General features: G+C 39.3%; 4 protein-coding genes and 1 long non-coding RNA gene across 6 annotated transcripts; 2 read left to right on the top strand and 3 right to left on the bottom strand.

Annotated features, from left to right (window-relative positions):
* The first annotated feature begins 29 nt into the window (after positions 1-29).
* On the top strand, positions 30-3,635 carry LOC137722880 (Leucine-rich repeat protein kinase family protein). The gene is made up of 4 exons (XM_068461990.2): positions 30-897; positions 1,456-1,716; positions 1,838-2,713; positions 2,803-3,635. Exons 1-4 carry the CDS (start codon positions 468-470, stop codon positions 3,282-3,284), a joined length of 2,049 nt encoding a protein of 682 aa, XP_068318091.1. The 5' UTR covers positions 30-467; the 3' UTR covers positions 3,285-3,635.
* Positions 3,636-4,230: 595 nt separating this feature from the next.
* Positions 4,231-6,949, bottom strand: LOC137723355 (Glycine cleavage T-protein family). Its single transcript, XM_068462528.2, has 5 exons — positions 6,093-6,949; positions 5,435-5,670; positions 5,225-5,323; positions 4,835-4,993; positions 4,231-4,748 (listed from the first exon to the last, which is right to left on the bottom strand). The coding sequence occupies exons 1-5, from the start codon at positions 6,542-6,544 to the stop codon at positions 4,504-4,506; spliced, it is 1,191 nt and encodes a 396-aa protein (XP_068318629.1). The 5' UTR covers positions 6,545-6,949; the 3' UTR covers positions 4,231-4,503.
* A 1,956-nt stretch (positions 6,950-8,905) lies between these two features.
* On the bottom strand, positions 8,906-9,684 carry LOC148697380 (uncharacterized). The gene is made up of 3 exons (XR_015961213.1): positions 9,616-9,684; positions 9,177-9,233; positions 8,906-9,095 (listed from the first exon to the last, which is right to left on the bottom strand). It is a non-coding gene; the product is annotated as an uncharacterized LOC148697380 (long non-coding RNA).
* A 7,860-nt stretch (positions 9,685-17,544) lies between these two features.
* Positions 17,545-18,755, top strand: LOC137722815 (uncharacterized). Its single transcript, XM_068461910.2, has 2 exons — positions 17,545-17,758; positions 17,980-18,755. Exons 1-2 carry the CDS (start codon positions 17,699-17,701, stop codon positions 18,568-18,570), a joined length of 651 nt encoding a protein of 216 aa, XP_068318011.1. The 5' UTR covers positions 17,545-17,698; the 3' UTR covers positions 18,571-18,755.
* A 111-nt stretch (positions 18,756-18,866) lies between these two features.
* LOC137722814 (Class I peptide chain release factor) lies at positions 18,867-21,956 on the bottom strand. 2 transcript variants are annotated; one of them, XM_068461909.2, is made up of 7 exons: positions 21,488-21,956; positions 20,887-20,946; positions 20,704-20,786; positions 19,844-19,908; positions 19,720-19,753; positions 19,491-19,561; positions 18,867-19,344 (listed from the first exon to the last, which is right to left on the bottom strand). In XM_068461909.2, exons 1-7 carry the CDS (start codon positions 21,762-21,764, stop codon positions 19,254-19,256), a joined length of 681 nt encoding a protein of 226 aa, XP_068318010.1. In that variant the 5' UTR covers positions 21,765-21,956; the 3' UTR covers positions 18,867-19,253. The 2 variants fall into 2 exon arrangements, with proteins under 2 accessions (XP_068318010.1, XP_088548558.1); XM_088692432.1 differs by lacking the exon at positions 19,491-19,561 and having other exon boundaries at positions 21,488-21,897.
* Positions 21,957-23,607: the final 1,651 nt, after the last annotated feature.

Genomic DNA, 23,607 nt, shown 5'->3' with positions numbered 1-23,607 from the left:
AATCTCGAGAGTACCCTTTGCTTTTCTCCAAAACTAAAGCGCATGCAAAAGAAGAATGAAAACTACTCCATTGTGTTATTCCTTTTTACAGCACTCGAGGTCTGACGACCAATTGACATCAACCTTTTCTACCAAAATTCCAATCCACGATGCAAAAATGCGCCAATCGTCAAAGCCATCAAAGACAACTGTCAACCCCAAATCTAAATCCCAATCCAAATGTGAACCTGTCTCTGCAACTCTAAAAAGTTGGAAGTTATTGCACTCTCCGTTTTGAATATACTGCGCCATCCCTTTGTGCTCTCTCTCTCTCTCTCTCTCTCTCTCTCTCTCTCACATCTGCATTACCTGACAAAAAATACTCAAAACCTCACCTACTTAGTAGCAAAAGCAACATGGGTTTCTACTGTGAGCACTGAAGATCAAGCATTTCGGACAAAGTTCGAGTTTTTGACCCGAAATCACGCATGGGTTTGATCCATTTTCTGGTTTCTCTGTTTATTCTGCTCGCATGTTCTACCCCACCACCTGTTTGTGGGAATGCCGAGCTGGGAGCTCTGATGGAGTTGAAGGCCTCTCTGGACCCGGAAGGCAGGGTTTTGAAGTCGTGGACCAAAGAAGGTGACCCGTGTAGTGGTTCATTCGAAGGCGTGGCCTGCAACGAGCACCGCAAAGTGGCCAATGTTTCTTTGGTGGGGAAGGGTCTCTCGGGTCGGGTCTCACCGGCAGTGGCGGAGCTGAAGTGCTTGTCGGGTCTGTACCTGCACTACAACAACTTGTCAGGAGAGATTCCTAAAGAGATATCGTATCTCACTGACCTCACTGATCTGTATCTCAACGTCAATAATCTAACTGGGGGTATTCCTTCTGAGATTGGGAACATGACTAGTCTGCAAGGTTGGTAATTTTTTTGGTCTGAAATGTTTCAGTTTCTGAGAGAAAGGAATTCCCTTCTTTTTGTAGGTAAGAATGGATAATTACTGGGTGAAATAGCTTAATGTAGTGGTGAAAAGCTTTGATTTTTCGTCAAAAATCAGTTCAATTCTGCTATTTGAATTAGTATAATTGGGTGAATTTTATAGTCTTGTTTTCTCCCTTTGACGAGCAAGAAAAGATCCTTCAGATTTTTGTCTGGCCTTTGAGATCAAGGGAGAAAAATAAACAGAGAATGCAGAAAGAGAAAAGGGGTGTGCAGAAATCATTTCCCGAGGAGAAATTGGAGTTTGGTCTCCAGGAAATGAAGCTCACTCGTCTTATTTGATTTCTTTTTCCATCTTATATTGTAAAGATGGTTTGTTTTTCCTGGTTATGATTTGGTTGCAAGTCAAGTGTATATTCTTCGATTTATGTCTATCGATGTTTCACCTTCAATTGCTCATTTACATTTAGTTGTTCTTGGCTTAATCCCATTTCATATATAATAATTTTTCTTGTTTTCTTCTTGGTCTTTCACAGTTCTACAGCTATGTTGTAACCAGCTGACAGGAAATATACCAACACAGATGGGATCCTTAAAGAGGCTAAGTGTTATTGCTTTGCAGCATAACAAACTAACCGGTCAAATTCCTGCAAGCTTGGGGAACTTGGGAGTGCTTAAAAGGCTTGATCTGAGCTTCAATAAGTTCTTCGGTACAATTCCTGCAAAACTAGCTGATATCCCATCCTTGGAAGCCCTTGATATCCGAAGCAATTCTCTTTCTGGAGTTGCCCCTCTTGGTATGTCTATTCAGTCTATCCTCACTTATTTTCGTAAATCATTTGATGTTTCTATTTTCTTCGCTTGGCATTTTCTGTGTATTTTCACTGTTCTGATTATTTCCATAATTTGTAATGAAAGCTTTGAAACGATTAAAAGAAGGATTCCAGTGCGAGAACAACCCAAGCTTATGTGGAGTTGGATTTTCTAAATTGCGAGCTTGCACACCTTTTGACATGGACAACGTGAATGTTCATGGACTACCACTTGGACCAAACATAACTGATTCCACTCCAAAAGCTAACCCTGAATCTGTAGATTTCCAAGCGTCTTGCAACCAAACCCATTGCAGAAAATCGACCAAGTTTCCGAAAGCTGCAGTTGTTGCAGGCGTTATTGCCCTCTCTGTCACTTTGGCCGGGGCAGTATTTCTAGCCCTTATCCGGTACAGGCAACGAAAACAAAAGATTGGGAATACATCCGATCCTTCTGATGGTCGTCTTAGCACTGATCAGGCCAGGGATTTCTACAGGAGAAGTCCCTCTCCACTTGTGAGTCTTGAGTACGCCAACGGATGGGATCCATTGGCTGATGGTCGAAACGGAATTGGTCTCTCCCAGGAGTATTTGAATAAATACTGGTTCAACATGGAAGATGTAGAGTCTGCAACCCAATACTTCTCCGAGGTGAATTTATTGGGGAGAAGCAAGTTCTCTTCCGTCTACAAAGGAGTTCTAAGAGATGGTTCTCTTGTGGCTGTAAGGAGCATTAATGTGACCAGCTGCAAGTCTGAAGAATCTGAATTTTTGAAAGGACTAGAACTATTATTTTCACTGAGACATGAAAACATTGTCAGGCTGAAAGGTTTCTGCTGCTCGAGGGGCCGGGGTGAATGCTTCCTTATCTATGATTTCATTCCCCAGGGAAACCTCTCTCAATATCTTGATGTAGGAGATGGAACGAACAAAGTCCTCGAGTGGTCCAAGAGAGTCGCTATCATCAACGGCATAGCAAAAGGTAAGTTATCTTCACTGGAATGACCCGTCCATGTGTGTGTACATATTCCAGTATGTTGATTGTGATGTTGTTTGTTCTTTTCTGACCAGGTATCGGATATTTGCACAGCAGTGAAGCAACTAAACCCGGCATAATCCACCAAAACATATCGGTTGAGAAGGTTCTCCTTGATCAGCAGTCTAACCCATTGATTTTGGACTCTGGCCTTCCTAAGTTGCTCGCTGATGATGTTGTCTTCTCCACTCTTAAAACAAGTGCCGCCATGGGATACCTAGCTCCTGAATACATCACCACTGGTCGTTTCACCGAGAAGAGTGATATATACGCATTCGGAGTCATCATCCTCCAGGTTATATCTGGGAGACTGCAACTTAGTAGTTCAATGCGATCAGCTGCAGAATCATGCAGATACGAAGAATTTGTCGATGCCAACCTGAAGGGAAACTTCTCAGAACCTGAAGCAGCTGCACTAGCAAAAATCGCACTGGTGTGCACCCACGAGCTTCCTGACAACAGGCCGACAATGGAGCAAGTCATTCAGGAGCTCAACAACCTCGGAGCCAGTTCCTGATACCACTGCCATTTTCCATATGTGGAATAACTGCTGCAGATGTTAACCCCGGAAAGTGAGGCCTCAATGGAGTTGCACTCTTAGCGGCGAAACAGCTAAATGACATCCCGGTGATTACTTGTAATCTATCGTTAGCTACGTGGAAAGCCCGGCGTCGAGGTGAAAGTCCGAGGAAATTAAAAGGAGAGTTGAGATTCATTTGTTCCATCTGTGAAATATCTATCCGATGGTTTCTCATACATTTTAGGGATGTATTCTGGTAACTGTTCGAAGTCTGGTGCTGGTTGCATCATTAGTAACGTATAATTTTTCAGTGAGATAATAACTAATAAAATCATTGGCTTCAGCTAATACTATGTCATGGAATGTCATATCCTCTTCAGAAGGACCAAAAACAAACACGGGGATAATTTCTTTCAGGTCAAATATATTTGAGAAACTGGCTAAATTGATCAGAAATCAAAACTCAATTACTGATCAAAATTAAACATTTGATGGCATATGTAGCAATTACGAGACAGAGGTTTAGGGCTAAAGGAGTATGAAGACCTAGGAAGACCGATTACGAGATGGAAACTTTGGGCTACAGGGGTATGAAGACCTAAGAAGACTTGGAAAAAGACTCTTTAAGAGATCTAACGGAAGATAGGGCACAAAACCGAGCGCAATGGCATTCTAATATCCATATAGCCAACTCCACTTAATAAGATAAGGCTTTATTGTTGTTGTTGACGACATATCTATACGACATTACTGAGCAAAACTAAATATTGATGACATAACGATCAGATATTGGCCTTATAGCGATCTGATTCCGACAATTGGGAATTTGAAAAAATGTTTTAAGATTAGGAAACAATCAAACTTATTATTTCATTTAGTTTTAAGTCAAACTTAAAAGATCCAGAAAGTTAAACTAAAGCATCCGAAAAGACAGAAGAAGAAGTGCAGCAGCAATTGTGTATGAGTTTTGTGTTGTATTCAATCCTTGGAATCTCATACATACCCTAAGTTGGAATCAAAAGAAGTATTGGCATATCAGCCCCAAAACGGCTCGTCATTTCAATGAGTAAACTAAAACATACATCACCGTGTTCTCGAAACACATCCTTTTATTTTATTTCAACAATAAAAAAATAAATGTACACGAGTACCTTTACTGCCGCCACAGCGACCAAATGCAGGATCAGACAAGTCTGTAAAGGGCAACACCATCATTCTAAGCAACTGCACTTTGATGTTGATGCTCTTGAAGCCATTCAGCAGGCCACCAATCTGGTTTAATAGCTTCAACCTTTGTATCTTTCTGTCCTTGTATGGTCAATGAACCTGATCTCTTGAAGGCTTCGTCCAAACGCAAGACACCCAGCCCACGACACCCGAGTTGAGTTGTGACAGTACCGACTTTCTTTCCCGTGGCACTAACAATCACTTCGGAGCCAGGAGCAACGTTCCACTTTGCTTCTGAAAGAACAGAAAGCTAAGGGTTGGGACTCGGGGGACATACTGGACAAACAAAATCATGAAAGTTGAATTGAAAGGCTGATTACCTTCCCCACTCTCCTCGAGAAATCTTAACGGAAGCAAGCGTTTGCGAATGACCCCTCGATGGTGTGTACGAGCTATAAGCTCTTGGCCCACATAACACCCCTTGTCAAAGCTAATTGCATTTAGACCCACCAGGTTATACTCAAGAGGAATTGCCTCACCTAGACATGATAATTACACGTTCAGAAGACACAACGTACATGGGACAACACAACACTACATATTCTTGGGTCTAGGCAATTCCGGGACAAAATAGAACCCATCACTGAGAATGAAGGCCAAATCTTACCAAGTAAATCATGAACAAGGAACATTTGAGTTTTATAACGTAGAAATTATTGGGGGATTTATTAAAAATTCAAGTGTAGCGTCGAGAAGGAAGTAAGATGCACCTTTTGGGATCTCTGCTGAGCCTTCGGCAACTCCATTTTCTATTCTCCATAGACGGTAATTCTGTTCATCTGTTTCTTTGCCAGCTTCAACCAAAGGTGCTGCAATGAAAGGAGAGAAAAAATAAAGAAAAAGGAGTAGCTTAATCAACAAGGTTTGTGAAGCAGTAACCACATCCAAAGCTCAAAAGCAGCAGAGGGTTAAAAACTCACGTATTGTATCTGACGGGAAGATCCCTCTGAAACCAAGGCAATCCAATCTGGGATCCTTAAACCATTGCCATCCAAGAGCATTCCCGCGAGCAGATGACATGCCTGAATGATCAACACCAGCAGCCTCTGGTTCTTCCACAGAGGAGGATTTTTCAGAGACGTTTCCGGCATAACGCTGCCAGCATTGTAACTCTTGTGCCATATTCTCGATATCAACCTTAGCCCTCAAACGGTATCTGCAAAATGAAAAGAAACAAAACAAAAAAAAAAGCATTAAGGTAACATTAAAGAAATAACAAAGTTGAAGCACTACAATGTCCAAAGAAATGCAAATATTTGATGCTAAAGCTAAAGCGACATATCCAAACGGCTTGACATTTCCAAACGGCTTGAATCGTATGTCAGAAAAACATTTTACTAGGATTGAATTGGATAACTCGCTAGATTCAAGGTATGTTGAAGGAAAAAATGGCGGCCAACTTCCAAATATATCCGAGTCGAAGGTAGAACATGGATTAGTCATGGAGATGGATTAAAATTTATAGCCTTAATATGTATATGCAACCACATTTCAATTAAAACAGAATTTCATAAACAAAAAAAATCCATTTTTCCCACTCAAAACTTGTAAACAAACACAACCCAATACAAAACTCACTTCTTCAAGGTACTCAATAGCTCATCCAAGACCGAAACATCCACGTCGGCGAACACCTCCACCCCCTCATCTGGGTCTGGGCCGGGCGCCGACCCGGTCCTATCGAGCTTGGTATCGGGCCTGGGCGGAGTGTACAAGAAGAAATCGTACAAGAACCTCCCTTGGGGCGTCAGCAGCGCGGCGTACATGGGCCGTTCGGACACGCAGGACAAATTCGGGGGGGCCAAAGTGGAGGTCTTCTCATCCATGGGTTCTCCGAACTTCCGTACGTCGTTGGTCAGCAGACCCTGAAGGAATTTGACCGTGTCCGGACCCCGGAACCGGACCACCGCCCTCGACTTGAGGACGGAGGCCAGCGACACAGCGCTGTCCAACTGGGTTTTGTCGTGGAGGGCTCTGTAACTGCAGGAAATGGATTTGGAGAACTGCAGGGGGAGTTTGAGACGGTGCATTCTTGGTTACTGTAAATTTGGGTAAGGAGAAGGCGTAATGACGAAGGTGGAGGGAGGGAGCTATGGAGGCTGTGGAGGTGGAGGTGGCGGTGGCAAAGCGAAGATTGCTTGGTGGTGACGCGTGTGATTGTGGGCGTGTTGGGTTCGCGCCACGTGTAGTTAAAAGGCGGTTGTTTGTAACATAAAGATCGAATGAGTTGAAGGTGTTCGATGAAAGTCCTGAATGAGGAAGGGAATGTGTTTGAAGGTACAGCGGGAGGCGCCGTGTGTGGATTGGGATTTTGGGATCACGTGACGTGACTCGTGAGGGTTTTGGGTTGGGAGTGAAACAGACCAAGTTTTGTCTTTTGGACCTAATTCTATAAGCCCATGACTGACTAGAAATATAACACTTGCATCTTCTCGTGGGGAAATACGTCTCTCCCGTTCTTTAAAATAATGTATTTTTATTTTATATGTTTTATAATAAGAACCGTTTATTTTTTAATTTTCATTTGAATATCACATTCTTACAAAAATACATTTAAATGTGAGATTGTTTGTTTAGCCATGATGGCCCTAATAGCGGAGCCAGGAATTATTTGGTGGGTGGGGTAAACTAAAATTATTACTAGGAGATCAAATGGTTAAATTTTTTTGTTACTTACATAAAGTTACACAATGACAAACCTAAAGCAATAATTTAAAGTAAGAAATTTAACTATGAATAAAGCCAGTTTCAACTAGATTTAACAAAGAAAACATTTGAAGTTGCAACTTATAGTAGAAAGAAACATATATCATCAATCTTGTCATAACAACTTAACAAATAAAAGAAAAAGCCTATTGAAGTTGTGCCCTTCGATCCTTAATGGAATTGAAATCTTTTGTTAGTTCTTGTGAATCAATCTTTTCGGCAAACTCTTTTTCAATGTACACAACCATTGAATGAACAAATAAACAAATAAAATCATCAAGATATAAGAATAAAGTAATAAACAAATAAACAAATAAAATCATCAATCTTTTCTGAATCAATCTTTTGTTGTTTCTCTCTTACAATTAAAGCAATAAACAAATAAAATCATCAAGACATAAGAATAAAGTGGTTAAAAACTTACCTATTGGTAAGAAAAATCAACTAGTTTTCTCACTTGTATTGTATGCTTGGTTTCTGTAAACTGTAGTGCAGAGACGAGAGGTTGAGACGGGATAAAGGCTTTTCTGAAAGTCAGAAAGTGAAAGAGGTTCACTGTGTTGTACCCCAAAAGTCGAAATAAAAAAATAAACTAGTCTACTTCTAGGAAACCTAAATTAATAAAATATTAAATTTACTTTTTAAAACCGGATGAGATGACTATTCTACTCCTAAACTAATCACTATACTACTCCCTAGAGACTAATCAAATAAAAAGCCTTAATGGGACGTGACTGTCTGTGTGTGTGTACGATTTGAAATATAATAATAATAAATTTTGATATTGATTAAAGTAAATAATTTATTTAATATTTATTAACTCTTACTTTTTTTAAAATTAGTCCTATTGTTCAAAACTTTTACCTATTAGGTGGGCTATAACAATTAAAATTAATAAAATAATCTAAATTATCAGTATTTTTAACCTTAAACAACTAAAACTCTCCCTATGCTAGAGCCCACCCTAACCTTGTTACTAGCTCCGCCGTTGGGTGGCCCCACATTCATCCAAAACGAAACCCCTCGCTCACGGAGACCGACTCTCGCAATGCGATTTACAACTCCATTAGGCATTAGCACCCCTTGAAATTGAATACAACACCAAATGACAGCCATACCTCCTCATAATTTTCTTCCACTGCCAAACACTCCCCTTCCTGTAAAATCAGTTAGACAACCGCTTGCGAATCACAAGGGGAAGCAGATTTGTGTCAATCGCCAATTCTAACCCCACCTTCAACGCATATAATTCAATGGTCGTAACAGAGACAAGGCTTGGACCAACCATTGCCACAACCCCTTGTATTGTATTCACCATAATGATTACAAACTACAGTGCCAACACCCTTTCTACTAGGGTAGGTTCAGGTTAATTTGGTTCGGTTTTTTCGGTTTGGTTTTATTTGGTTTAGTTTCGGTACGGTTTTGATTTTTTTATTTTATCAAAGTTGACCTTTTTTTTTAATATGGAATTTAGAAATAGGCTCTGCATTGGTAGACTAATAACAAGAAAATTGGGAAAGTTATACAAGATCATATAAATCATTCCTATTCAATCAACCACCTCAGTTGCAAATAAAAATGATCACATTATCCATTCAAAAAGCAAACAAATAGAAAAGTTCTTCCAAGTGCCAAGGCCTTCCAAAACTTTCCTCTATAACCAATGGAATATCCACGGGCTGGTTCGGTATGGGATACCGAACTGAAACCCTTGTCCCAATTCCCAAGCCGAAGTTTTCGGGAATCCCAATTTCAAGACCGATCCCAAACCAAATTTTTAGGAATCCCGAAATAGTTTTGGGCTTTTGGGCTATTGGACCAAAACTTGACATATTGGGCTTTTGGTCTAAAAAGGCACAAAGTTCTTGATGCCTGCAATTGAACAATTCACACAAAACATCAAAATTATATTACATGTCAAAAATGAAAAGCTGTGAAAACACAGTTCAATACCTCGTTTAGACAGATTGGTTTCTCATAAAGTTTTATCATATGAAGCACCTTGATTGCCTGAATAGCAGTCAAATAAATACAAATAGTAAGAATCAGAAAACCACAACAGGGAAAGAGTGGCTAGAGTATCATGAGAGAAGGGCAACTGTGACATGCATAAGGTTTACACCATACTATAAAATTCATTTCACGTCCTTGACGAGAGGTTTCTTTTCGCACTCCTTCTTTGGGAACATACACAGTAACTGGAAGAGGAAGAAGGACGCTCACACTGCAATATATCTTAAAAAATCATATTCATATAGTTTCATTAAGAGTCACACACAGGTTACAACCATCTAAATCAAACATGAACAAAGGGTTTAATCTGCTCTGCATACAAAGGCTGGATGCAGCTTCAACAAAAAATGAGTGCAGACAAACGAAAATAGGGGCATACCAACATGGCCAATTTGAACGAAAGGTTCCCAAATAATTCTTGGAAAAGCAGAGCAACCAACAACTCAACTACTCAACCAACAACTCAACCAAAAGAATCTGTGCACGGTGCACTGGAATCTAGATGAAGAAGTCGAGAGAGAGAGACCAGAGAGGTGAGCGGCGCCGGTGGCCGTGGCTCTGGCTCTGTGCTGTGAAGGAAGGCTCCTTCACAGTGAGGGTTTGAGGGATGAGATGAGGTCAAGAGAGAGAGTGATTGATTGAGTGAGGGTGAGGTCGAGGAGGGTGAGGTGAGGTCGAGAGGGAGAGTGACTGAGTCCGACTATTTGACTATCTGAGTGAGGGTTTATTTGGATTCAACGGTTGAGATTAAATCCTAACCAAATCGAACGGTTGTTACAATTCCAAATGTATATTTAAAATTAAATAATATATATATATTTTTTTTTAATTTCGGTTCGGTTCGCAATCACCGAACAAATGCAAATGTGAGATCGATTCCCGTACCGAAATTTCAAGATCGGTTGGGTATTGGGTATCGAAATTTTCGGGATTTTCGGTTTGGGATTGTTTCAGTTCGGTTTCGGAATTTTTTTGGTTCGGTTTGGAATTTTAGATTTTTTTTTTCCACCCTTACCCTAATTGAACCAAGTATGCTCCTTGAAAAAGTCATAGGCTTAGTTTCAAACATGGCAACAAAGTTTTCACAAAAGAAACATTATGGGCATACATCTATAAAGGATTTGGTTTGGTTCGATTCAACTTTTCCTTTTTCAGTTTGATTTTTTTTTGTTTTTCGATTTTGATTCAATGTTCGGTCCAATTTTTTTCGAGCCACCCGTACCTTCTACCATCCCTAGCATCAGTCCCACCTTCAACTTACCAGCAATTTGAGAAAGTAAGCAATTGAAGAAATTATTTTTTTAGGTGATATTTAAGGTATTGCAAATTTTAAGGTGAACACGTGTACATATCTTTTTTTTATTGTTTTTTTTTTATGTCTTAGTAAATCTGTAAACGCAAAGGATATTAGGAATTAGATAATTCTTTTTTTTTTCTTTTTTCTTTTTTTAAATTCTGGATATTTGGAGACTTGACTAAACCAAAAAAGACTTGACTGGATATTGTTTCATAGCAGATGACTTAGAGGATAATCCATGCTAACTAGACAACCATACATGTATTCATACACCAAAATACCACAATCTATATCGAATGTATATGTGGTTTGACTGATTAATTAATATTTACAATTTTAAAAGGAGGCCGGATAGAAAATAAATAGAAAACAGAAGTTTAATTAGATTTATCATGTCACTTGGTATTACTGATATTCCTTTTCAATTGTAAGTGAAAAGTCTTAAGCTCGATTCTCGCTAAAAACGAAGTTGAACTATATTATTATGGCAAGCCCATTATAAGGTTCAGTACTCCTACACCCCTTTAGGGGGCATTTGTTTGCCCTCACTAAAGAGTACTGGACTGGACTGGACTAAGGGTTAGTCCAGTCCCATGTTTGTTCTTGACAGGGACTAGGTTTAATGAGACTAAGTCTCACTCGCTTCGACAAAAACGCTTGCTAAGGGGTCTTAGCGAAACCCCCCGAAAAGGAGCAAACTGCTAGTACTTACTTCGCCCCATCACTGCTTTGCTTCACCCCTCCCCGCTTCCCCCCATCTGTGCTTCGCTTCACCCCTCCCTGCTTCGCCATCTTTCCTTTCCCAGAAATCCCAATTGAGCTTCGTTGTATTTCCTCTCCCAGAAAAGTTAGAAACGTTTATCAAAGAGATAAAAAGAGAGACCAATGGAGTCGCCATGGCTTTGTGATGAAAGGAGCATAAAAAAGCGGGTACAAGATTTCGGTTCCGTCTCTGTCCCACGAATCTAACCCCAATTAAAGGTTGTTCTTGTCTAGAAATTTGTAGGAAAAACGAAATCAAAATCTGCGATAAACCAAAAAAATATCAAAATCTATGATAAACCCAAAAATATATTACCTTGGGTTGCAGTGCTTGTGACAGCCCATTCCGAAAATTTTAAAAAACGTACGTGTGAAAAGACGATTTTGCCCCTAGTGCGACTTCTTTATGATGTGTGGTTGTTTTTGGTTGTTTGTTGGCTGATGGTGGACCACACATTCCCCCACACACACACACACTCACCCTTTCCCTGTCCCGTGCCATTTCCCTTCCCATTTTCCATCTAAACGTACGGACACACACACAAACACATCAAATCTTCACAGATCGAAGAAACAAAGGACATATCCATGCTCGTGAGGTTCATTGGAGTCCAACCATACCCATTTCAGGTAAGGATACCTTCGTTTTCACGTCGAACTTGGGATACCCGATTTTTGGTACTGTTCATGCACATGTAAATTCTTATGTTTTTGGGAATTTCAAGCTTGTAGGAAGCTTGGTGAGGTCCTTAGAAGGCTCGGGGTGGTTCGTTTGAAGGTTTTGGACGTCGGGATCACGAGTTTCGAGGTTGGCCGGAGTTGGGGGTATTTTCCCGGCGAGATTTCATGGATTTTGGCACTTGAAAGTGGTATGATTTTGTTCCTCTCGTTGTAAGCTTCAATTTGGTACCAAATTTGTGAAATTTGGTTGAAAAACGAAGAAGATATCACGATTTGAAAATTTCCCGATTTTCCGACGCCGGCGACGGCGCCGGAGTCTCGCCGGAGAAGACGACGGAATATTCCGTCAGTTTGGACGGAATATTCCTAACGCCGTTGATGGAATCTGTTAAAGTTAACGGAATATTCCTGACGGCGTTAACTGACGCGTCAGCGTGCCAGGCACATGCCTACGTGTGGCCGTGCCTTGGCCGGCGAGTGGGGGCACGTGCGACGGTGAAAAATTATTTTAAAAATATGGGGATGTTCCTGAGGTTGAGTAGATCACGTTGATGTATTCATACACCCCATTTGAGCATTGTATGAGAAGTTCTTTCTTAAGTTTGGTTATGTGCTTTAAAATTAACGTTTTTATAGTTGTTTCGCATATAGGTGAATCCTATCCTGAGGACGAGCGTGGTCACTCGAGGCAGGGGAGTTACGACCCTTCCACTTACCAGTGAGTGGGCTTTTGGTTTTTCGTATATACCTATATACTTATATTTTTCCAAGAAAGTGATTTAAAACGTTTATTCGTTATATGCCATATATTATATTGCCGTTTGTTATGCATGGTTAGTTGCATTTCTATATGTGTATGTATTGGTGCTGCGGACGCACAGGTCAGTGCCAGGTAAGTGTAATTCATGTTTACATTCAGTAGTGATTTGAGATGCATAGAGAGCTCATAACCTGCACCCCCGGTGTCAGTGCTCCCGCCTAGAGTTGGGCACAGTCCTTCACGTGATGTTCACCTCCCGCACCACACGCTCAGCTTGGATCCAAGTTAGGTGCACAGTCCTGTCGTACAGACCACTCTAGGTGGTTCCGACTCGTAGGTGACCCGCGATTATTTGCCCAGCCTTCACGTGATCGTAGCACTTGAGCGTATATATATATATTACACCCAGACCTGTCGTACATACCACTTTAGGTGGTTCCGACTCGTGTGCAGGTCCAGTTAGTGAGATTGAGATTTGGGCTCTAGATTCAGCCGTACAGGTCACGTTAGGTGACTCCGGCTGACAGATTATATGATATTGATGCGTTATTACCTGAGCACTTGCATTTCATTTTGAGGTTTTGGCATAGCATATTCTTGAGCATGATTTGTATACATATGTACTCTATTTTCTGGGAAGTATACAGGTTTTACGGCGAGGGGTTAGAACTTATTCATTAAATGGTTTTCGAAAAACTTTGTTTTTGCCCACTCACGTTTTGGTTTTGCGCCCCTCCAGGTTCTAGTTGGCTAGCACGTTTGGTGGCTTCCCTGAGGATTTCCCCGGCATATCTGACAGACCACCACCAGTGTAGGACCACCTTCGGGTGTACTTTTGTTGCTTCGTTTTCTCCTGGACTGCATTAGGTTTTCATGCTCTGAACTTAGTGTCGCACTTACGCTTGCACTCATTTATTATTACTTTTTGTAAAACTAGTTTTTGTTTATTCGTATTACTATTTCCATTATTATTTTATTAGCTTCCGCACTGTGCACATGGTTACGTCACTTCCACGTGACGGCCAGCATGCCCTGATCTCGATCGGGGTGTGTCAGTGTTTGTAGGAAAAAACGAAATCAAATTTGGAGGTGTAAAACATAAATTATAGTAGAAATTTGATATGTGATTTCGAATTTGCAGTGCTCTCTCTACTTTGAGGAACAAAATGCACATATCCTCCTTTAAGGAAGAAAACTGGGAGAAATGGGGGAGAAAAAGAGAGAGAGGAGGGAGATGGTCGGCCGGAGAAAAAAAGGAAGAAAATGAAGGAGATGGGAGTGAGAGAATGGGAAGAAAGAAGAAAACGATGGGTCGGAGAAATAAAAAGGGAAGAAAATGAGGGAGAGGGGAGTGAGAGAGTGGGAAGGAAGGAAGAAGAAAAATGGTAGAAGTTTCGAGATAAGAAGATATTTCCAAAAAGAAAAAGATAAATTAATAATATAATATAATTTTTTATGAATTAAACAAATATAATATTAAAATTTATTAATTATTTTGCTTCATAATCCGACACTGCACTAAATGCTTCATTAAATTAGTCCAGCTTAATCTAGTCTAAGCCAGTCCAGCTTAATCCTTGAAGCTAGTCCAGTCCGAGATAATGCGGTGCAATAAACATACCCTTAGTGTACTATCGTTTGTTCTAAAAAAAACAAATATATATATATATATATATATATATATATATATATATCATTAGGAGGTATTTTTATTTTTAATTAAAAAATAGAGATCATATTCATGAATTGACTTCCTTAAACAACGTTTCATTTTTATTTATTTGGGTGCTTAGAGGAATCTTTGCATTGGATTGTTTGTGGTGCAAGTAAAAGAGTGGCATCAAATCAATATATGCTAATCCATGTTGGTCATCTAATAATTGTTTATTCATAAATTTGGAGGAAAGTTTACCTAATTATTGTTATTGGGTTGCAACCGACTTTCCATTAATCATAATATTATATCGAAATAAACTGCCATCAACTTTAGAGCACTCCATCCATCCCTAATTATACTTGCAATTGAGTGAAATTTGCATATATGCCCACAGAAAGTTGCTCCACCGGTGGAAAATGAGAGGGCGGTTCGAAGAAAACACCAAAAAAATTAAAATATATATTTGTGAATATTAACTGCATGTACCTTGCCTTTACTGCTTCTAAACGGTGGAATTTCTTTTACTTATGAATGAGAGGTTTTAGGTTTGAATTTCATGAATGACGACTTCGATACTAAATTAGGTTGTCCATTGTGTAGTTTAACCGAACTTCCTTCCCGTAGTGTAAAATATATCGTTGTATTAAAAAAAAATTATTAACCCCCTGCCCTCCACCAAAAGGTGAAGATGCTCTTATAGTACAAATGCTTATATATGAAGATAATTTTGGATGCTTGCTTCTTATTACTATAGCTTATGGGTGCATTTATTTTTTATTTGTAAGTTTGAAGTTTTAGGTTCAAACTCTGTAGACGGTATTAAAAGAAATGTAGAATGCTATTTAAACAAATATGGAGAGAATTACTAGAGAAGATAAAGACAAATAATTTTTTTTTTTTTTTTGTCAAACAATAGATTTTGTTAGATTAACCACCGACGAAATTTGAACTCACGCCATTATATAAGGGCTCAACACTTTTCAACCATTGTGATAAAGAGTCACTTGCATAATGACAAATAAATTAGGTTTGCAGAGAATGCTTCTATATACGCCCACAAAAGTAGTTTCAAACTTTCAAGAGTCCCCTTTTTGGTTCAAACAACATCTAGAAGTGTGGCCTTGAATCCAATTCTCCGACTTCACCTTTATGTTGGTTCAAACGATTTGATATCACAGAAATATTCTTGCCAGAGAAATATGCACGGAAAGAGAACCCAGACACCATGTTTGAAAACAAATGAGTTGAATAGGTAAAATTAATTACTTTTTTTTTTTTGTTGAAAAAGGGGGACAACTGGTGGCGAATCACGGTTATTCACTTCTTCCAGGCTTAGAGGAGGCTAGTTGGAAAATTCAGCCTATCCGTAACCACGATTGTCCTTTGTGAAACTTCAAACAATCTTTGGAGACTTTTCGCATCAATATATAAATTTAAGTACGGTTCCATTGCACAGTTAAAACATATATTTTTGCACTGATATACCAATGGTTGGACCAACCACCAACATGTATTCCGTCCACATAATTCAAACTTAAAATTTCACATTTACAAATAAAAAGAAATTGTACCCATAAACTGTAGTAATAAGTAGCAAGTCCAATATTATCTTCTTATACAAGTATTTGTACTGTAAAGTTCATAACAGTTCATGTAAAAAATGCATTTGTACTTTTCTTTGATATAATATATATATATTACATGTCAAAGAAAAATGTTAGGGTCGCCCAATAGATGTGTAATTAGCTTTTAGTTGTTGATTTGTATTAGCGTGAGGAATCTCTAATTTAATAGTTAAAAGTTAAAATTCTGAAGTCAATTATGGAGTCAAAAATTAGAGATATGCTATCCACATATCTCATTTTATTTTTCATACACCTCTTAATAATTTTTGTTCGTTGATCTTTTTCAATTTATCCGATCCGACGATTAAAAATTAAAAATATATGTGAAAAGTAAAATAGGATGTGTGGATATCACACAAAAATTAACATTAAACTTCACTTTTTACGTGCATTGCAGATTGCTTAGAAAGATGAGCCCTAAAACTGGTCCACAGGTGTATGACGTGGCAACCACCGCCCAATCAGCGTGAAGCGATAGAGATTTGACGTCAAAGGCAGGTGGAGGACGTTGACATTGGCTTTTTGTGCTTCCCACTTACCCTCCAGTTTAGGGACGCCGTCCCCCCTCTCTCTCTCTTTCTCTCATATTTGACTTTGGCTGCCATGCATAGACTTAATAAAACCACTAACCCTGATTAACGATAATCTGTGTACCTTGTTTTGTTTTTAAATTTTCTAATTTGTCTTGATAAGTGACGCTGAGTATTTATCATTACGGCTGAGGCAACTTGTTGTATATTCTCCTTTTTATTTTGGGGTCAAATGTTTTAAAATTTGAGGTTTAGCAACTCCTTGAAATTAAAAATAAAAGTAAATTCATGGTTCAACATCTAATCATAAATATTATACTCTCATGGTATTTGAAATTTGACACAAGAACACCATTTCAATGCCGTACAAGCATAGAATTCTTCTGTTTTCAATCCATATAAAATCAATCACACCCATCATTTTCACTCACAAATTCAACGATTGCTAGATACATTGTAGCATTAGGTTTTCATCTATTTCTTATTTCGGATAAGACAAAACCAACGAATTTAGTTACACTACAACATTGTTAATGATGTCTAGCTAAAAATAAACGCGGATAAGGTACAATATCTTACATGCTAAAAATAAACATAGATAAGATCAGACACGGATATGAACAACTACTAATCGACACTTTTATTCGAAGTCCAAACTTTGGGAATTGATTTGATTTTGACGAAGTGTAATATTTACTCAAATGCACAATATTAGGAGGAATTGAGGTAGAAAAATGGGGTTATGTGACAAAATTGGAACACAAATACAAACTCTCCAACCCGTACATTTTACCTAAATAGAAAACACACCGAAGACCAGGTTGGTGTGCACAAAATAAATAAATAAAAAAAAAAGCTAGACGGATCTTGAAACTAATAGCAACCGAACACGTTGGTCATGCGCGGCAGCGGCGCAATGTCAACGGTCCTCGAGAATCCTTTGTGGGACCTCTGTCCTTCTCTCGCGTATAAACCCCGAACTTGGACACACTGTTTCTCGAACCCAGAATTTTATTAGCTTTCCATCAAAGAAAAGCACCCACCTCTTCCAAAATTTAGAAATTTAGAAGGAAAAAAAAAATTCATTTGATCCATTTGTGCAAGAATTAAAAGCAAAGAAGAAGAATTAGAAGAGGAATTGACAGAGAAAATGAAGCTGATTTGGTCCCCTGATACTGCAACGAAGGCCTACATCGACACCGTCCGATCCGTAAGCAATTCTTTCATTCCTCAAAACCCAAAAGTTCCTTTTTTGATTGAATTTCATGGTCTTTTGTTATTTTAATGATTAATTCGATCGGTTTTATTGATTTTGCGATGTGGGTTTTGTTCGAAGAATCAAAAGTTTCTTGCTTTAATCAATTTTTGATGCCTTATTAATCATTCATTTTGGCGAATTAATTAATTTCGTGCTGGGCGTTTTGTTCGCAGTGCGAGGTTTTTCAAGAATCCGGCGTGGCGGAGCTTGTTTCGGCCATGGCGGCCGGCTGGAACGCGGAGTTCATCGTCGAGACGTGGTCTTCGGGAGGGGTGATCGCCACCAGCATTGGGCTTGAAATCGCCAGCCGCCACACGCGCGGGAGGCACGTGTGCGTGGTGCCAGACGAGCAGTCGAGGGAAGAATACGCCGCGGCGACGAAGGAGGCAGGGATGGAGGTGGAGGTGCTTGTGGGGGAGCCGGAGGAGGTGATGGCTGGGCTCGTGGGGGTGGATTTTTTGGTAGTGGATTCGAAGCGGAAGGACTTCGCAAGGGTTTTAAGGCAGGCGCGGCTCAGCCATCGGGGGGCGGTGCTTGTGTGCAAAAACGCTAGTTCGAGAAATACTTCGAGCTTCCGGTGGCGGAGCGTGGTGGATTGTGGGTCGCGGCGCGTGGTCCGGTCGGTTTTTTTGCCGGTCGGGAAAGGTCTGGATATGGCGCACGTGTCCAGCAGTGGAGGGAATTTGGAGTCGGGAAAAGGAGAAAATAAATGGGTTAAACATTTTGATCAACGATCCGGGGAAGAACATGTTATCAGAAAGTAATTTTCCTCAGGAAATAATAATTTTTTTGTAACTTTTTTCCATAATTTTTTTTTTTAATCTGTAAATGTACGTAGTTTTGTGTCTGTGAACCCAATTGTGTACAAAGTTTGTCTCTTGGACCCAATCATCTTATACGAAAATTCTATAGTGTTCCGGAATATATTAATTTCCGACATTCAGTTCAATTTATTTTGTTTTCCCCTCTCAAAGCATTTGCCGGCAGCTCTCATATGGCAGCTTGAAAATATCCGAGCCTTTGCGGAAATAACGCGCTGCAAACCTTAAGCAACTGAGGGTTTGCGGAAACACGTCTTTAATCTAAGCAACGAGCAGTTTATGGTAGAGGCGAAAACCCGACCTTCTACGTTGAATTTCATATACAGAGTAGAGATTTGAAACGCCATGTAGAACTAATTATACCCAGCAACTGGTATTTTCAACATTACTCATGGACAACGTATTCCCTAACATTTAGTGAGTCTGCCCTTGGATCCGAGGTGTCTGCTCTTGAATTGTTTCGATACGAACATGATGCACCGGCCTCTGCATGGATCAATATTGCTTAGACGCAGTGCAGGAAAGACATAGTAGTCACAGCTTATGAATGACAAACAACCGGATTGCGAGTGAGGAGAGAGCGTGCCAACTTCCAACACGTACAGAATTCTCAACTATAATAACACTCAGTCCCAACTGTCTCGGCTTCTTCTAAATGCTTTTTTGTCCGAAAGAACCTTCTTGCTCTTAAGCCGTTTTTGTTCCCCAATGGCAGCCCTACAAAATGGAGGGGCAACAACAATATCAGAGCCAAAACAATTCAGAACACAAAGAAATTACAGAGTACAAGGGGTATTGCGAAGAGGCCAGCAGCAAAACTAAGGGTAAAAAATATGCAAACACATATGATAACGAGCTCTCACATTTTAGCTATCTTCTTCTTTTGCTCTTCCGAGGGAGGAGGTGGGACATAAGAAGCAGCATCAATAATTGCCTGTTTCACTAATTTATTACAACTGTTTGGGAAATGGCCAAAATCTAGGCAATTTTACTTCCCATAATTGAGTGAATCATCTTATGTATTTGCATCAAAGCACTGGCCATAACGCATCATCCCACAAAACATAAATAATACGCATTGATTTTTAGTACCTGAAATTTCTCCAGAGCATCTTCAATATTACCCCTGAAGACAAATGGTTGCACCAAACCAAATTCGTTGGAAAAACATAAGCAGAACTGATAACGTAGAGGAGAGAAGAGAAAAGAAGTTTACTTTTGCGTCCGAGTCTTAGTTGAAGAAATCACAAGCTCCCCATCTTTGTTGATCCGATTCTTCTCCTGTTAATAACCAGAAAAATGAACAATTGTAGATAGACAATAGAAAGAAAGTTTGGTCAACTAATCACAACAAAAAGGAGACTACCAACCAACATATAACGCATACAGTATTTTTGTGTTTGTTTGTTTGCTACCCCACTCGTAAGGGTGGGGCGGCCCTACTAACCCGAGGGGCTTAGGGCGTGCTTAAAGTGACTTCACAAGAGTGGTGAACAGAATTTCCAACACCATGCCTCGCTTGACCAAGGCTCCATCATCCATCAATCGCTTTAATGCCCTTCTTAGTTACAAGCCTACGCTATCAGGCTCGACAATAATGCATACAGTATGGGTTTATTAAAATTATTAAGGCTGGGGTTACTATTCTAGAGCACGCACATTCAACATGCTCATGTAGTGTTTGTCGTTTTGAGGCATCGTTGGGTGCAATATGAGTAAACATGCCAACGTCAAAAGAGTTTGAGGACACCAAAATATTCTAAAGTTACACAACTGTCCAGTAAAATCAATGAGATATCGGTAGGCATTATGCAGGGACTACCATATGAGCTCTTTCTCATTTCCATTTCAAAATTCTCATGCAAGGATTCCCTCATCTAAAACCCCTCCTACTCCTATGTATTACATGCATATAAGTAAAATCCACCACTCTTATGCGTTCTGACTTCTGAGCATATCTTACTTCAGTGACTGGAATAATAATGATCAATACTGCCCTCCGTCTAACAAAGACGTTCTTATTTTTCTTAACAGTAAGAACACAAGTCGTGGAAATTAGGATTCACAGCCACATACCATTTGCAAAATCCTCTCCCTGACCCATTCACTTAGCCAATACGCCTTTTCTACATTGAAGCGCATGTCCACCTTGGTGTTCACTGTGCAATTGATAGCAGAACAAAAGTAACACTTGGATAATACCGAAAGAAAACAAAACAAAACTCCAATCCATGGACAAAAACAAAGACGTTCACAGACCTTTGTTAACATTCTGCCCTCCAGGCCCTCCACTTCTGGCAAAACTAACAGTTACATGGTCTTCACACATGCATAAAAGAAAGAAAAAAAACAAATGATCAAATAGAAGAATGTTTAACGTAAACACTAAAACATTGCGGTAAAACATTCAATCAACCGCCCCCGGCTGTTGGCAAATGATAACAAGAGTTGTTCTAGTTAAGTAAGTCTTGGTTGCTATAATTCATGTTCGCTGGGCAACGTATGCAAATTCATAGAATGGTAAGTAGTACATAATTGAATGATTAAATCAATTGGAAGTATTAGATTTCTCATAGCAAGTCGAATGGATAGAATCCTCGACGTTAGTCCGATTAATAAATAATTTGTACCACTTTAAACACAAAATAGAGAATGAAAAAACCATCAATTTACACTAATTTCTATCATTTTCTGTCTAATTACACGAAGCAATAAATTAATTACGAAATAATAATCATAATATTAAGCTGCAAATTAAGCAATTAGACAAGTTTTTCGATAACCAGAAGTAGAAAATCCACCGAAACAGACAGAAATATTCAGTAATCAATAGAAACATAATTGGAGTAGCGGCAGTGACCTAGCGTGATTTTAGGAGGGGGATTTTTGTCAGCGGAGAGAGCTCGCTCCTCGGCCGCTTGCAGGAGCTGGTTGACCTGCGAGAGCCGAGCCGACACCTTGTTCCCGCTGCCGCCGGAGTCCGACGCGGCGCAACGGACACGGCCGATTCCGATTCCGATTCCGGTTCCTCCATTGGAGGAGCGGAGTACAATCGTAGGGATTGATGAAGGAAATGACAAGGATGGTCGGAAGACGTGCCTGAGGATCATGTTCGTTGTGGTTCTCAGAACCGCCATTTTCCCAGCTTGAGAAAAGCCCTAAAACCGTTTAAATTTTAAATTATCAGTTTTATTCTCTTCTTTTTTTCTGGTCACCCTTTTTTGTTTCCCTTTTTCTTTATCAGAGAAAGATTTGGCTCCTCGTGATTGAGGAGGAGCTTCTCCTCAATTAATTTAGTGGCTGGTTCACACAACTATGCACTTATGGTCGAAATCGTATCTTTATTATTATGGTATCTTTAAAGAATATGTCAAAATGCTCAAGCAAATACGAAAAATAAAAAAAAGATAGCAACAATGTTTTCCAATTGAAAAACCAAATTTGATGCAGCATGACATGACATGTATGGGCAGCCCTCACCTATCTTGCCAAAATCAACCACAGCTTCAAATCTTTTTTTATTTGATTATTAGATACATTTTATTAATTTTATTATTATCTTTCTGTTTTAAAATATTTATTATAATAGTTTATTAATAAAATAATACTTTAATTTTACATATCATTGAAGAGCAAAATCTTGAAAATGTTAAAATGCCACATAAGTTGTCGAATTTGAATATTATATTTGAAATTTGGCATCTTTATGGGATGCAGAAAAAATATTTGGGCTAAAAAGCCCATGAAACCACAAAAAAAAAAATCAAAATTGATCTAAAATAAGTGATAAAAATTGATAGGCGTGATTTTGTCGACTAATAAAAAAAAAAAGTAAAATTACATAAAATAGTAAAAAGTAAATAATGGTTTTTATCACAATTGGTTTCTAAAGTTGAACAGACATATGAACCAAAATGTTCATTGAAATTTTCAATTAATTAATTTGATTCTTAAAAATGAGTCTTGACATGGTCGCTTATTTGTCTTTTCATTAAATTTTTTGTTGTGTACTTTTGACAAAAATAAATAAATAAAATTTGTAATGTACAGATGTAACACGCTAGATGACACACCCCGACCGAGATCAGGGCATGCTGGCCGTCACACGAAGGTGACGTAGCCATGTGCGCGTGCGGAAGCTAATAAGAAGGTAATATAAAAGTACTAATAATTAAAAACCTAACATCATACAAAGTACTAGTGTATGTGAGACACAATTCAGAGCAAGTCTACAACAGTCCAAAAGGAAAAGATACGACATATTTACACCCGAAGGTGACCCTACAATGGTGAATGTCTGTCAGAAATGCCGGGACGCCCTCTGGGATAAACCACCGCACTTGCTAGACCACTAGAACCTGGAGGGGCGCAAAAACAAAAGCGTGAGTGGGCAAAAACAAAGTTCTTTGAAAACTCTTTAGCAAAACACATTCTAACCCCTCGCCGTAAAACCTGTATACTTCCCAGAAAATGAACATATATACGTATGTATAGGTATGCCAATCATGCTCCACAATATGCCATTCATGCTCCATAATATGCCATTCAGAATCTCATAATCAAATATGAATGCTCAAGCGTAATTCACATCACAATATATAATCTGGCAGCCGGGAGTCACCTAACGTGACATGTACCGCTGCACCTAGAGCTCCACGCTCAACTCAATCACTGAATCTGCACACGAGTCGGAACCACCTAACGTGGTCTGTACGACAAGCTGGGCGTAATATATATGTATGCTAATTACCAATGCACGTGATGATGCATAAACAATATTCAAATGATGCATGGCATAAAACATATAACCTTTTCTATTCTATTTCTGGGAATTTAGAGGTATATAGGTATATACGGAAAACAAAAGCCCACTCACTGATAATTAGAAGGGTCGTAGCCCCCTTGCCTCGAGTGTGTACGCTCGTCTTCGGAAAACGAATCACCTATACGCGACAAAGTTACGAAAACGTTAATTTAAAA

The sequence above is a fragment of the Pyrus communis genome, chromosome 4 (genome assembly GCF_041283825.1).
Source record: "Pyrus communis isolate YQ-2024b chromosome 4, ASM4128382v1, whole genome shotgun sequence".
Classification (NCBI taxonomy): Eukaryota; Viridiplantae; Streptophyta; class Magnoliopsida; order Rosales; family Rosaceae; genus Pyrus; species Pyrus communis.
The sequence above is the reverse complement of the archived record's forward strand: the minus strand, read 5'-3'. Positions and strand labels throughout refer to the sequence as shown.